The sequence below is a fragment of the Equus caballus genome, chromosome 4, assembly GCF_041296265.1.
Source record: "Equus caballus isolate H_3958 breed thoroughbred chromosome 4, TB-T2T, whole genome shotgun sequence".
Taxonomy (NCBI): Eukaryota; Metazoa; Chordata; class Mammalia; order Perissodactyla; family Equidae; genus Equus; species Equus caballus.
In genome coordinates this window covers 77,480,100-77,496,514 of record NC_091687.1, presented here as the reverse complement: position 1 = coordinate 77,496,514, position 16,415 = coordinate 77,480,100, and the positions used below count along the sequence as shown (strand labels likewise).

General features: G+C 36.9%; 1 protein-coding gene across 3 annotated transcripts in view; it reads left to right on the top strand.

The window, feature by feature from the left end:
* The window catches only part of TFEC (transcription factor EC), a 178,908-nt gene that overhangs the window by 33,707 nt on the left and 128,786 nt on the right, over positions 1-16,415 (top strand). For 2 of the 3 annotated variants that reach the window (XM_001501723.7, XM_001501716.7), the window contains exons 2-3: positions 11,535-11,585; positions 12,523-12,769. In XM_001501723.7, the coding sequence (XP_001501773.2) occupies positions 12,572-12,769 (198 nt within the window). In that variant the 5' untranslated portion in view covers positions 11,535-11,585; positions 12,523-12,571. Of the gene's footprint in view, positions 1-11,349; positions 11,435-11,534; positions 11,586-12,522; positions 12,770-16,415 lie in introns of those variants that run through there. The other variant, XM_070264949.1, reaches the window with a different exon arrangement.

Below are 16,415 nucleotides of genomic sequence, written 5' to 3'. Positions count from 1 at the left end.
GGATTGGGGGTGGTGAAGCAGCAATGAGGAAAGTCGCCAAATGGGCAGGCAATGTGTGTGCTAAGTGGAGTAGGGGGTTACGCGGGTTAGACCAGGCTTGCTAAAGATCGCAGTAGGATCCACTTAAGCATTCAAGCTTTTAATAGGGAAGTGTTATGACAAAAACAAAGTTTAAAGGATCTGACTTCAGGTAAGACTTCTGGGTGCTTACTATATCATAAAAGAAGAGGAACTCAAAATGTGACAAAGAAACAGCTAACTGTAAAGATTAAAGTAAAGGTAATTGTAAATAGAATGCTTTAGAGACAATTTAGGATTATAAACTAGGAGGAACGAAGGCCAGAATGAAAGGAAAATGGAAGGTTGGAATCCAAGGGACAAAAGGAGAAGCTTTAATGTTACCTTACATTCTTGTAACAAACGCCATTATTTTTGAATTTCAATGCACTTTGTTGAAGTGCAACTATCTCACTGGGGCCACTAGGTGGTGATCTTTGTTAGTCGGTAACGTGATTCTTGAAAGATAGGAGTTCAGCACTTTCAAGAAAACCTATGTTTTTGTTTCATACAAGTCCTGATATATAACATTCATACCTATGGCTATACATCCATAAATGTTTCCTCTTCTTTATTCTTTTTGGTCTGTGCTCTCAGGTAAGATAAGGGAGATGGGAAGGAAATAAATATTAAGATCTCAGTCCTCATATTGTTTGCCTTTAACACTATTCCTTGGCATTTCCCACTCCTGGTCACTGCCTTATGGGAGTGTGAAGCAGGAAAAGGCATCCTTTCTCTCGCTGGCCTTTATTGGTATCATCTCCCAGGGGTCTCCTGCCCTAAAGCCAGTGTTGACCACAAGGAAGTGAATGGAGAGAGGAGCATAGATGGCTTGGCTGGTGGATAGTTCCCAGCCATCACCTTGTTTTACTGGTCCCCAAACCTCACTACATCTACTGGCCCTAGAGCCTCATCTTCTGCCCCTGTAGAGACCCCACCATGATGGAGTTTACAAGCTAAGCCACAAAGTACTTACCCCAAGGTGAAGAAAGCTTGCTACCTGGTAGGTGGAAAGGGAGACAACTTGTCAAAGGGCCTGGCACGTAGCGGGCACCGCTAATGCTTATTGAATGAGTGATTGAGTGATGAATGAACAAAAGAGCATAAATAATGCAGCAGAGGGAAGAGGTGGTCTAGGTCCCAGAATGCCGAATGAATGTTTCCATGGAAATCTTCGGACACGTGTGTGCTTTTTAGTACTATTGTTGCAGGTATGTATGGCTTACCTGGTCCTTTGTACGGTGCTGACAAAGAGCCCAACCACCATGGCTAACATTGTTCTGTGGGGAAATGCTTTCTGAGTTCTAAACACTCAACTTACTAATGAACTTTTGTTAACCTGTGACTTTATAAGAAGTTCTTTTAGATTAAATAATGGAGCAGTGCATAAAAGTCACTTTTGAAGTGCTTAGTCACAGCAACATGTAATTAACAATAAGAGTTTAAAGTGCGAACAGGGGTGTTATCTATCCAAACACTTTTTAAATGCCAAACTTCCTGATGATCTTTAACAAACTCTTGCAATTTGTAACAACAATTACAATTTCAATGGCTTCAGAAAGTCTGTAGGCTCCTCCTAAATTTCTTTCCAACATTTCTCTGTAGAGAAGAAATTCTGGGCACCTAGCTACAGCTATACGTTTGTTACCTGTTCTGAAAATTAGGTTGTCAGTTTTCTTGTTAATAAAAGAAAGGAAGGTTATTTCCTTTCCTCCCAATAGCTAAATTTTAATGAACTTTTTATTTTACTGATTTATTCTTGACTGATTTTTCCTTTCCATTTGACCTTTTGGGCCAATCAGGGCTTTTAGCCAAGGATCAAAGAAATCTGAGTCCTGGCTTAGGCAAATCCCAGACTCATTTCTTTTACCTTATTTTCCTGCCTTACCTCTGTCTGACAAAGATAATCATCACATTACATTAATCTTTTGGAATCCTGATCCCTGAAATAGGGAGTCTGTAACAAAAAATGTCTTGATAGCAAGTCAATACACTTAAATTCTGCTACATTTTAAAACAGTAGTTTACTTTTACTTATTTATTTTTTGAGGTGAAATTAACATAACATAAAAATCATCATTTTAGGCATTTTAGAGTATAAAATTCAGTGACTTCCAGTACATTCACAGTGTTATGGAACCATCACCACTGTCTAATTCCAGAGCATTTTCATCACCCTTAAAAGAAACCCCATGCCTGTTAGGTGGGCACTCCCTCCCTCCAGCCCCTGACCACTACTAATCTGCTTTTTCTCTACGGATTTGCCTATTCCGGACATTTCATGTAAGTGGAATCAAGCAATATCTAACTTTCTGTGTCTGGCTTCTTTCACTTACCATAATATATCCATGATTCATCCATGTTGTAACATATATCAATACTTCATTCCTTTTTATGGCTAAATAATATTCCATTGTATATATATAATGTATTTTGCTTATCCATCCATCTTATGATGGGCATTTGAGTTGTTTCCACTTTTGGGCTACTATGAACAATGCTATTAACATTCATGTCAAAGTCTTTGTTTGAGCACCAGTTTTCAATTCTCTTGAGTATACACCTGGGAGTGGAATTGCTGGGTCATACAGTAATTCTATGTTTAACTTTTTTAGGAATGTTTTTTATTTTTATACATACTAATATTGGTTATTCTTCAGAAAGTTGTTAGGTAGGATTTATTGTGCGGCCATAAATATTATTTTTACATGATGTGTTGGGCTGGAATATAATCTATTAGCTCTTGTCTCCATATTCAAAAGTAAGGTTCCAAAGACGGAGTAACTTAGACAGTTAAGGAAACAGGAAATGGTATTTCTTCGGTCAAAATCACTGAGGCATCCCTCTCCCCATTCTGTGCTTTCATTCAACAAACATTCATTGGGTTCTAACTGTGCATCAGGAATGATTTTAGGAACTGGGAATAGAGGCGAAAAGACAAAAAGATTTTTGCGCTAACAGAACTGCATGTAAGGAGGGAGACAGACTTTTAGATTTGGATAAGAGCTATGATGAAAATGATGCTGGGAATTGGTATGAAGCCTCTATCATAGACTATAAAATCAGGGCTTCTCAAATTTTAGTGTGCATGAGAATCATCTGGGGATATTGTTGAACTACAAATTTGAATTCAGTAAATCTCGGGTGGAGTGTGAGATTCTGTCTTTCCAATAAGTTCGCAGGTGATGCCCATGCTGCTTTGGGTGGGCAGAGAAGGCCTGACTGTTCAGTGGGGACGTGATTGTGGAATGTGCATCAGGAGCCAGCCAAGTCAAAATCTGGGGGAAGGAAGTTCCAGGGAGAGAAAACAGCTTTTGCAAAGGCTCCTTGGAGGGAGTAGGCTTGATACATCTGAGGGAAAGTGATGCGGAGTAGCAATTCCACCCTCTTCCCTGACACATAGGGATAACGCGAACATAGAATAATCCTGAGTCCTTGACCTCCTGTTAAAGCAGTCACAGCCTATCCCCTACCAACAAATGAATGAACTCATTCCTAGAACCAATTGCACCGTTGCATCAGTTACTTTTATCTGGCCCAATATATTTTTGCAAAAATATCCTCTTTTCTCATACCACTTATTGCAGCTCTAATTTCTTTTTAACCTTTAGTTTCCTTTTTTTATGGTATCTTTCCCTTTTTACTTAATATTGTGAGGATTTCCATGGTAGTTAATGATTCTGAAACGTGATGTTTTTAATGGATATACGGAAGCATATTTAGAAGTTCCTAGATTTACGTAGTTTCCATTGTTTTAATTCTCTTTGGGGAGACCCATTATAATCAAGACTATGATGAATATTACTGTATATAAATCTAATGACACATCTCCAATTACTTTTCTTTCTTAACAAATATAATTGAATTTTGATAAACAGAGCCAAATTACCCTCCAAAAAAATGTTCTAATTTACATTCCTACTATGAGTGAATAGTTCTTATTTCATCCCCTTTTCCCCCATATTAATTGATATTATAATCACTATTTTTACTTTTTACTGAGATACAATTTGCATACCATAAAATTCATTCTCTTAAAGTGTACAACTCAGTGGTTTTTAAAGTATATTCACAAGTTTGTGCAAGTAATTTTTTTAATTTGTTAAATTTGTTGTGTTTGCACTCATTAGTTACAATTGTCTTTTGTTCTTTCTCTTAGGTTTTCTATATAGTTGTTTGTATCATTTACAAATAATAATCGTATATCCTTTCTATTAGTTTTAATTCACTTCTCCTTCCTGACTTTGCATTGGCGGGATTCATGTTTTTCTCAATTATTGCTGAGACTATTTCGCTATATAATATAGGGGTTTGGAAGCGTATATTTTGAAGTCAAACTGATCTTCCACTTACTAAATGTGTAGTGTGGGGCAAATGAATTGTGATTGTTGAGTTTCAGTTTCCCCATTTGATAACAGTAAGAAGCATTAATAAACAGGCTTATTGAAATGTTGAAGAAGACAGAGTACTCAGCAAAGTGTTCAATATATATTGTTATTGATTCCTTTTTTATGAATTTCTAAAGATCAATACTGCCCAGGAAATAAAACCATGTGAAGATGGTACAAAATAGAAGACCTCTGCTACTATTAAATTAGGTTCACATAGATATAGTTGTTGTTAAACAGTTTCTTCTGGGCATCCTTGAGCCAGACTATATCTACCTTTTCTGCACAGTTATTTTGTTTTATTATGCTGCCTACCTGTTACCAGGAGCCCATATATGCTAGCTCAGAGATATAGCTGTTTATGTCATTAAAAACTTCCAGAGAATCTGCATTCTCCCTTGGATAACTCACAGAGGTGCCTCACAGCCCACAAAATGTTAATCACTAAATTAGATACCTCCTACTGCATTTCTAGACTCTTCTCTTTGGTATTGTAATCTTTCATAATATGTAACTATTGAGTTTGTTTTTGTTAGAGAAAGACTGTTAGACTATACTAATCATGTCTAAATCCTTTAAATATACCTCATTTATTACATTCAAAATAATAGGATAGCCCTGAACAATTGTGTATAGGTACAAAACTTATCTAGGGGATGAAAGACGCACTAGAATGCCTTAAAATTAATTTCCCCATTAGAAAAAGATGCCAGCAGGCAGTCAATTGATCAAAAGAAACTGTTTTAACTTTTTGTGATGCAGACACAATCAGCTGGTTATTTTTAATACATAATTGAGCACAAACATTTTTGTGAAGAGCTTAATAAAAACTCTGAAAAATGTAGATTATTTTGAAATTTGCAAACATTTTATGGTTCTGAATGTATCTGAAGTAGAGGAAATAAATAATTGAATAAAAAGTTTCAGTGTTTTCTAAATGCTGAGAAATGTCTTTTCTTTGTTAGACTGACCATCAGCAGTGGTATAAAATGATGTTTTAGAGACAGGGTGAAGGAGATGTCTATTCTCATCCCAAGTCAAGGCATTCACTGAAAAAATTGCTTCGGGCCATAACTTTGGCATGCCATGGGTTAAATAAAGGTCAACTCCAAGTGAAAAATAAAAATCCATTGATCTTTTGGTGTTAAAGGGGCAAAATAGTTATCATTTTAGATGTTTTTAGTGCTCTTATAATTCAAGGATTTTGGATTTCTTTTTCTCTCAACTGAGAATTTTCAGGCCAGTGGTGTCCATAATGTATACGAGTGCCTTGGGGCATTTTGAAGGGGAAGAAGAAAATTTACCATATTTTTAAAAATGTTCTTACCCATCCAGGCTCTTGCATGATATTTAATAACTCAGTGATGTGGCTAGCCTACAGGGGCTGACAGTGCTTTTTATATTTAAATGAGTCAACAGTCATTTGGAACACAGGTATCTGGAGAACTAGATTCTAACCCCATCTTGGGCTCACTGTTTATTTCTGTAAAAGACATCTGAATTCAGACTTGTGATTACTTTTCAATATTTCTTCTAACTTATTTGTCTTTGTTAGGAAGGTGGTTAAAGGTTGTAGAGGCAGTTTATCAGTCAGTGAGAGCTCAAGAGCTCCACGTTCCTTTGGATTTTAATCTTGGCCCCATCACATTCATTCATGAGAATAAGGGTGATACCTGCCCAACAGGGGGTTGAAAAGATTGCCTCTGACTGTTCATATGATGTGACCTTCACATAGAAGGGGCTCATTAAAGGTCAACTTGTATTAGGGTTATTATTATCCCTGCAAAGAAATATTGTAAGCAGCAAAAATCAAATAGAGGTCTATCCAATTATCTGGTTAATTCTGGCACATACTAACAGCTGTGTAGTAAATGCCATCGTGTGCTGTGTGATGAAGTGTCATATGGGTGACACAGACACTGGGCGCATTCTGCTCAGTGGTTGGAGACCTTCTTGGATTACCTTTGTAATTTGGGTGATTCTCCAAAAGCAATCTCCCTTGGCTAGGGAGATTAGGTGAGAGATAGGTAGACACCACCTCAATAATTCAGAGGAGAAGTCAGACTTAGTCAATTTCTACTATAACCAATTTGCTTGTGGGTCCAAAGAGTGGGTAAAGTTTCTGCATATCTTTACCGGAGACAACGTTAAAGCCCATCCTCTTCTACAAGTGACATATGCCCCAGACTAAATGATAGGGTCCCACTTTTCTCCTGCTTTTGGTTAAAATATATTGATTGTTATTATATTTGTTTGCACAAGCCGCAACGAAAAAAATTAACCATTGTGTAATAAAATTCTCTTCTTTTCTTTTAAGAAAAGCCCCTCTATCAGAATGCAAAAATACGTTTTCTCCTATTAAAAGCTGACTCTTTACTGTGGAAAAACTCTTCCTGTGACTAGTGATGAATGATCATGAAAATAAAGGCTTATCGCAGATCGCAGCAGGGCGGCCAGGGAGCCTGGGGGTGGAGAATCAGCAGAATTTTCCAATAAGAATCAGCCTGAAGATATGCCCATTTTTGTGACATATGTTCTTATTTGCTCATTCAGAGAATAGTAGATTCTATTATTTTTAGAGCTGAAAGGGGCCTTACATCTGCTGAACACAGAAGATGGTCAGTAAATATTTGCTGTATAAATGCACGAATGTATTTTAATGTCCCTCTCACTGCTGAAATCCTTCCCATATTTTATATACTACAGAGAGTCATTTAGCCTGTGCTTGAATATTCCAACAGACTGAAAGCCTACAAAATTCTGAGGCTGTCTGTTTCATTGGTGGATCACTCTAATTATTAGATCTTTTTTTTTTGAGCCAGATTTTATCACCGTGTAATTTCCACCCTTAGGTTTTAGTTTGGTTTTATGGGGGAACATTAAAATAAATCTACTTCCCCTTTCACATGAAAGTTCATCACATATTTCAAGACGACTATCATGTCCCTATAATTCTTTTCTTCTCCAAGCTAAACTACCATTTTGTAGATGACAGTGTTTCCAATTCCCTAACCATCCTTCTTTTGCCTGATTTTTTTGGTCAATGTTTCTAACATATTTATTTATTTTATTATTTACTGGGTAATGAGTACATTTGAATGAGTAATTGTGATAGCTATTTTATATTCATTATTTTATTTAATCCTCACACCAACCATAAAAAATAAGTTTTTCCCGGTGAAAACGCTATGTCAAGGCCCCTAGCTAAGGGGCGTGATTTGGATTCATACTGGCTCTGAATAACCACCAAACCATGTATAAGTAACTTATATTTTCTGTGCCTCAGTTTTCTCATCAGTAATATGGGGATTATAAGTGCTTGTGAAGCAAGCAAAGCTGGTTTGTGCTTTCACTCAATACCATACTCCCTCCTTATAATGTTTCTTTTAAAGTGGGTTTGGTATGCTGAATAAAGGTCCCCCAAATGTGTTCATGTCCTAACCCTGGAGCCTGTGGATATTACCTTATGTGGCAAAAGGAACCTTGCAGATGTGATTAAGAATCTTGAGGTGAAGAGATTATTTTGGATTATCCTGGTGGGCCCAATGTAATCATGATAGTCCCTATAAGAAGGACGCAGAAGTCAGAGTCAGGGAGAGCACTTGTGACCACAGAAGCAGTGACTAGAGTGACATCCTTTGAAGACAGAGGAAGGAGCCACAAGCCAATACAGGCAACCTCCAGAATCTGAATGAAGCAAGAAATAGACTCTCCGCTAGAGCCGCTGGAAGGAACCAGCCCTGCCAACACTGACTTTAGCCTGGGGAAACTGATTTCAGATGTCTGTCCTATAGTTATAAGAGAAACAATTTGTGTTTTTTTAAGCTACCAAAGTTTTGGTGATTATTTTACAGCATCCGCAGGAAACTAATACAGTGGGTACCCAAAACTGTCTGAAACCTTCCATTGGAAAGAACTCAAGTGTAAACAGCCTGAGTTACTTCTGTGATGAGTATCGTAGGCATTGCATCCTAATATCTAGGAAAATACATTTTACATCCAGAAGGTTCCCAGTTGCATGTAATATTCCTAATAACCTTAAGAAAGAGGTTTAATTAACAAAAGCCACACTAACAACATTACATCTACCCTACTTTGCCCCCTTTTATTGGGTATCACCAATGCTCATGACAATCAGTGTGGGGGAAATTTGTCTTTTTTGGTGCCTTTGTCTTCATCCTTTGTCAAAAGTCCTCCCTCCGCCCTTATCGTTGGGGCATCCTTTGGATCTTTGAGAGTGAGATTCTGCAACATCTCTTCCTAGCCGGTGTCTTTCTTTTAGCTCCTCAAATGTCTGTGGCCATTCTTGGCACACTTCAGTCTTAATTACGGGAGTCTCTGATGTTTCTTACTGCTGTTGCGTTTCTTGGATGCTGCTTTTGTGAAGCTTCAATTGTTTCTAGGGGGCAGAAGAAACGTCTTTCACTCCGATCTATTTCCTGTGGCACAGATTTGCATGGTGTGGGAGCCTACATCTTTTTATCTTCTGAAGTTTGGATGGGAATATGCAGAAACCCTCCATCTCCTTCAGAACTCCACCCTCCTCCCTCCACCATGTAGGCGATTGTCAAATATAAAGAGGAGAACTGCTGCTTTGAGAAAAACAGACCTCCTAGCTTCCCTCTCCTCAAATTATCACAGGCTTACATATACCTGTTAATTCATCCCACGTTCTCACCTTTGTTTGTTTTGTTTTGTTTTTGTTTCAGAGGCCACAAAAAACAGTGTTTGGACACATTGAGCCTTTGGTCAAATGAAATCTCCAAATCTCTTCCATAAGAATGGATGATGAACCTGGATATTTCCCATCTTAAATCTAGTTAAATTTTGAATCCAAATGAATTATTGTGTATTTTACACTTAAGTGGGTTTGGCCCATTATTCTAGGCTATCACACTATTAATGATAATAGTAATGTATTGAGTATCTATTATGTATGAAGCACTATTAGCAGTTTAGAGTATTAAGTTGTTATTAATAATAATGATTATTAAATCGTATTGTTATAATAATAAATAATTGTTAAGATAATAAGAATTTTATTTTTAAATGCTGATTTTGTCTTTCAGTGAATATTATTTCTCCCAACCTAGTTTTTTCCCCCATTTTTGAGCAGAATTTATTCTATGTATTTCTCCAAGTCCTGTTAAAATATGTTAAACAGCAATGGATGAATAAAAGGTTCTGTGTCCACCTTTACAAATGTTCCTCAAGGTTAGTTTCCCAAACTTCTGTTAGTTTGTCTCCAAAGGGACCTAAAATGTAGACATCCAAGGCCTGAGAGTTATTTTCAACATATCAGTTAGAGAAAATTTGGGGAAAGATCAGGTTCATGCTGCATCATTGATCAGCTCTCTTTGGGAATGAGAGTTTGAACAACTTTGAACCTAGCTAATTGATCGCACATAGATTTACTTTATTAGTGAACACATTATAAGAGACTTTGTGAAATGCTTTGCTGAATTTAAGAATTACTGATGTTAAATTATAATCCTTCTGACAATCGCTGTAGGAAGATGCATCATTAATTTCTTTTTATAGAATGATGTATTAGTTTCTAGGGCTGTCATAGCAAATTACCACAAGCTAGGTGGCTTTAAACAAGAGAAATTTATTCTCTCACAGTTCTGGAGGCCAGAAGTTCAAAATCAAGGTGTCAGCAGGAATGTACCTTCTTGGGGGCTCAGAGGGAGATTTCTATGCTTCTCTCCTGGCACAACTCCAATCTCTGGCTCCATCATCACGTGGTGTTCTTTCTTTTGCGATTATCTTCTTTGTGTCTCTTCTCCTCTTCCCTTAAGGACACCAGACATACAGATTAAAGGCACACCCTACTTCAATATGACCTCATCTTAACTTGCAGCTTAATTACATCTGCAAAGACCCTATTTCCAAAGTAAGTCATGTTTACAGGTACCAGGGGTTAGGGCTTCAACATATTTGGGCTCAGGGGACACAATTCAACCACAACAAATAGGGGAGAAGAGAAATCACTAAAGTGACTTGGCACACGCACATAGAGAACATGCACACAGGACTTTTTGTCTTCATACAATATTCTTTTAACATCATAAGATACTACCTCTTAGTGAATTCCACTTTATTTTTCATGATTTCATAGACATGCTGCTTTACAATCTGCTGTAGAATTTCATGGGGGCTAAAAATCAAGCTCACTAGTTCTTGGTGTCCAAATCTATCGTTTCCCATTTTTAGTGTTATTCTCATCATTAACTTAGATTCCTCAAATACTTTTCTTGTTTCTAAGCTCCATAATTGCTCTGGGCCTGGAGAATTTAATTTATTCAGATTGGCTTGCTGATCTCTTATTACCTTCACTCCTATATTGAGCTTCAATTTCATTGTAATGATTGTTCTATATTTACTAGTTTAAAGCATAATTCAGATTTGAGTAGTTCTGCTTTTCTGTGTGTATATTCATTGTTCCTGGGGTGTGGTTTATCTTAGAAATTATTGGTCTTTTCCTAGATCTACCTTCCCTTTACAGTTCTTCCACTGTCTTCCAGTAAAGACTTGGCAGTTTAAAGTGGGACACAAATCGTCAGGTGCACAACTAAACTATGTTTAAGCAGTTAACCAACCAGTCAATTGATAGTTATTGAATTCCTCTTAGGTTCCAGGGGCTGTATGAGATGGGGATTCTAACAACCTGAAAAGCAACGTATAAGAAATCTTGCCTTTGAGGAGCTCACATTATGGTATGGGGGGCACAACAGAGTCAACAGGCAATTGCCATGGTGTATGGTAACTGCTAGGAAAATAGTTGAGCAAAGGTGTTTCCTGTGTACAAGAGGAGCACCTTACCTAGCTTAGAAATAATTGCTAGTACCACACCTCTGTAATTAGTTGTATCCTCTCAAATATTCTTCCCTTATTATTCCAGATTATTGTCTACCTTTTGAAGGCACGTGCTCCTTTTCTATATCCTTCTGTGCCTAGGACTGGAGCTGTCACATTGAGCATCCAATGTATGTTTTTGCCTTACAATAATGTGCAACACATTAATCAAATAAAAACAGTATTATTAGAGTTGATCAACATTAACTTCATTTTTTTTTTTTTTTACAGATTCATATCAACGATACAGTTTTCTAGAGAAAAATTGGAAAGCAAAGATTGGTACGATGCCTTACAAATGCTTAAACCAGAGGTTATCTTAGAGGGGTTATTTAAAGATATAAATTAGAGCATTAATTTTAAGTTCCCTCGGGTGCATTTGTTAATCCAGCCACTTCAATTATTACAGTGTCTTCTGTGGTGCAAGATTTTATAGAGACTAGAAAGAAAAAGATGTTTTTCCAGATGCGTTAAACAGTAATATGGATGGCCATTAGCTACACATTCAGTTCCCCTAGCAGCTTCCTCGTTTTACTTTCATGGTTTTTTAAGAGGTTACCTCTAGGACAGCACAGCTCTTCAGTCTGCGATGGCTCAAGTCAGAAACCGAGTGGGAGAAATGCGGTATCAATTGTGGTCTGTTTTTCTATGTGACAGTAGTTCCTATTTTGTGTTTGTTTCTCCTTTAATGAGGATACAACTTTCATCCAGGGAGATGTATGGGTCACTTGTTAGTGTACTTAAATGCACGGAGGCACTCCACCAGCTGGAAATTGTGACTTGTAGTTGAATTATTTTTGCCCAGCGAATGGTTTTCCTTTTGACATATTTTAATATACTTGCACACTGAGAGCAAGAGTGGGTGAACAGAAAACAGACTGTTTTATTAACCCAGCAGTCACCTTTGAGGTTTGTACATGTCCACTTTTTTTCTTGCCTTTGTACATAATCCCAAGAGACTGGTACCTGGCTTTGCTCAGAATAACAAAGTCAGGCACAAATCTCCAAACACAATTGTTAGCTGAATGCCAACTGTTTCTTCTCATCTTTTTTTTTTTTTAACTTGAGCATTAAGAATTGTATCTTTATGGGTGAACCATAACCGTTAAAGAATGAGTTTGTTTTTCTATTTCAGATGCTTCCCCTGTCATTTACTAGATTTATTTTACAATATGTAATCTCAGGTGATAAAAGAAAATTTTTTGCATGTCTTTTGCAGAGCTCCTTTTTTTAAAATCTATTAATGGTGAGAAGAAAGGAAGAAAAATATGTTACAAGCTTTAACCGGACTCCAATTTCAACTGAAAGAACAATTAGGAGAAAAGGAGAGAAGACTTCAACTCAGCCAGGAGGCCAGGGCCCAGCATATAGAGTTCCACATGCAATTTTCATACAAGCCAATGTTTCAGAGACTCTTCCCAGGAAGACCAGAAATTCCTTCAAGCCAATTACCAGCCTTTTCCAAGGTATATATCTGTATATGTATATACATACATGTAGCAATAATTTCTATGTAAGTATTATGGGTAATAGCCTCTGAAAATCTGTGCATTTTAATTGTATTCAAAAGTTGAAGAGAAAATAAGAATAAAAATCCAGAGCCTTCTCCCAGTTTCCAGTAAGTGGCTACAATTCCCAGTAAGCGGCTCATTTAACATTATGTAAATATTAGAGCAGCAAAGCATCCATCTCTTCCCCAACATCATCATCATCATCACGATAATAATACTACTTGATCTTTTGGAGCATTTTAGACGTTAGAAGGAAGTTTCACATCATCTCATTTGACTATCCAAACCAATCAGTGAGGTGTGCCATATGAGTTCAGGAACATCATTAAGAGTGATAAGCTTTCTGGAAAGACTTCAAGACTTCTAAAGCACAGGTAAGTGGTGTGGTGTGTAGAAAAGATGCCATCTTTGAGTTAAAATTCTGGGTCTGTGTTGCTGACTCTGATATTGGGCCTTTTAAAGCAGGACTTTGTTGAGTTTTTCAATGGGAGAGAGAGTAATTATGCTGAAAGCAGCTTTGAACTTTGATTGAAGATTATTTTGTGTAGAGAGTCTATCTCAGTGTGTAAAGGGAGCAAATGTACTTCAGATGGGACTTTTGCACTGGGGTAGGAGGTTAGAGCACACAGCTTTGAGGGCCAACACAGTGAGTATATGACCCTAAGGCTAGTGACATATTCAAGGGAACACAACTAGTAAGTGGCAGAGGAAATGTTGGAATCCATTTCTTTTGACTCCCAGCACACTTCTAGAATTCAATTTAATTTAAATGCTATATTTTGAGAAGCTACTTTTGATCAAGTTCTTGATCTGTGATTATAGGGTACAAATATTAAAAGGAGAGATTTTGCTATGAAGGTTTTATAATGCAGAAGGGTAAATAAATAAATACAACAAAAGAAAGACTATGTACCATAGGTGTGGTGCATAGTAATGGACTTGGTGATGTCATGGAAGGCTTTCTTATTGTGGAGGCATCTGAGTCAGAGCTAATGGTTTTGCTACATCCATTCTCAGGGAATAGCTATATCAATCATATTTGCTTTAGCTTTCATATTAAACACATTCTTAAAAATAAGACTATCACTTTAACCTCTAGTAAACTTTCAACCACAAATGCTTATTTGTTGTACATTAAGCTTTCAAAAATCATAACTTCTTTAAGGTAATAGATATGTTTTGTTTATAATTATTTCTGACTTTATTATATTTTTCTTTTTCGTTCTTTTAACTTCACTGAAATATGTTTAAGCAGGCATGCTTTTATTGGAAAAATCACATAAGGTTCTGAGTTCTATAATATTTGTCTTCTTAGGATCATCATCATCATTATCCTCACATGCTCATTATCAGAATAATAAAATTTTAGCACTTTTTAAACAAGTATTATGGGAGAGTCATCATGCCAGGCACATTACATACATTATCATAGTTTTTCAATAATCCAGTAGAGTGGCTGTAAACCCCATTTTGCAGATAATGAACTGAGGCTCAGAGGTTTTAAGAAATTAGCTTGAAATTGAACAATTAGCAAAAGTGTTATTGTTCTATGACCAAGACATGCTGGAAGTTATTATTTGTCCATCCAGTTGGGCTTTAGCACTTCCTCACTAACTTTACTAGTGAGAACTCAAATGATTTCCAGTAAGGAGAGCCCAATTGGAAGCAGATTAACCTACAAAGAGGATTTATTAGCTTGTATTATTAGGAAGGATAGCTGGTATCAGGCGTGATGGGAACCAGGACTTCAAATATCGTTAAGAACATGTTTGTCTCTCATCTGTGCTTTTCTCTGCATACTGTCTTTGTTCTCAGACCAGCTGTTCCTTGAAGTAAACTGCGTAGGCTTCATTCCCTCTAGGCTCACATCCTCAAAACTTGCCACTAAGAAAAAGAAGGCTTATGTTACACAACTCCAGTGTCAACAATTCTAGATAAAGATGTTCTAGGATCACATTTCCAGCCCTTGGCCTGGTCATTAAGGTGATGGTGAGTGCTATGCTCAGTTTTTATTGCTCAGATGTTCACTTTTGTGGATGTATGGAGAGACGGAAGGGATAGTATGTTATTAGAATTGAGTTGGGGTGCTCTACAGACACGGCCTCCAAGAAATTACTATGAGCCAGTTAGTCATCCCAATTTGTGGCTATTATCTCAGGCCATTATGATACCTGTTCTCATTGTCTTAGTTAATTCTCTACCAGTTAACACCCTGGTTGATTAGGTCTGCTGAATCATATCTGCAGGATGGAGGGCTTTGTCTAATTTTGTCCATTAAGCTAAAGTCTGTCAAGTTTGTTTTGACATTTGAAGTTGATTTGACTCAGATATATTTTCTAGATCTTAAACTTTTGTTATTTATCTAAAGTAGAAAATTTTGTTTCTGATTGGGAACAGGATCAGCTTCTAAAATTAAAAGAAATGAAAATCAACATATAATAGATAGTTTTCAGACTCTGTAGAAGTGTTATGTGGACAGACATGCCTTACACAATGGATTCATTTGGCCAACTCTACTTTTGGTTACCACGTGCCAGCATCTCAGACCCTGATCACTATCTGATGTGATTAAAAATTAAACTTCTGGACTTAAAAAGCTGAGGATAAGACTCTTGTCTAACTTTATGAAGGACTGCCCACTTTGAAGCTCTGTGTGCATTAGCCAGCTCACATTTTTTACTTCTCAAATGTTGTCATGCTACCATAAAAGGTTCTAAGCTTCAGAGAGTCATACTGTGATAAACGCATTTTAAATACTATATTATGAGACTTCTTCACATATTGTAACATGGTAGTCCCCTTTCATCCATGGTTTCGCGCTCTGAGGTTTCAGTTACCTGCAATCAACCATGGTCTGAAAATATTACATGGAAAATTCCAGAAATAAACATTTCATAAGTTTTAAATTGGGTGCCATTCTGAGTAACGTGATGAAATCTTGAGCTGTCCTGATTTGTCCTGCCCAAGATGTGAATCATCCCTTTGTCCAGTGTATCCACCTTGTATACGCTACCTGCCCTAGTCACTTAGTAATCTTGTTGGTTATCAGGCTATCGTTGCAGTATTGTGGTGCCTGTGTTCCAGTAACCCTTATGTTACTTAATGGCCCAAAGTGCAAGAGTAGCAATGCTGGCAATTCGAATATGCCAAAGAGAAGCCGTGAAGTGCTTTCTTTAAGTAAAACGATGAAAGTTCTCGACTTAATAAGGAAAGAAAAAAATTGTATGCAGAAGTTGCTAAGATTTATGGTAACTTTTATTACAGTATATTTTTATAATTGTTCTATTTTATCTATTGTTAATCTCTTACTGTGCCTAATTCATAAATTAAACTTTATAGGTTTATATTGTAAACACATAAGTATGTATGTGTAGAAAAAAACAGTAGATACAGGGTTAGGTACTATCCGTGGTTTCAGGCATTCGTTGGGAGGTCTTGGAATGTATTCCCCGCTACTACGTAAGTTTCAATAAATAAATATTAGTTTATTTAAAGAATGCAATTTGGCTGTTTTAGAGTATTTAAAAGAAAAGGCTTCTCTAAAATGGAACAATATCTCTTTCTAAGTACTATCATGAGGCAGCCATGTGTTGAATGTGAA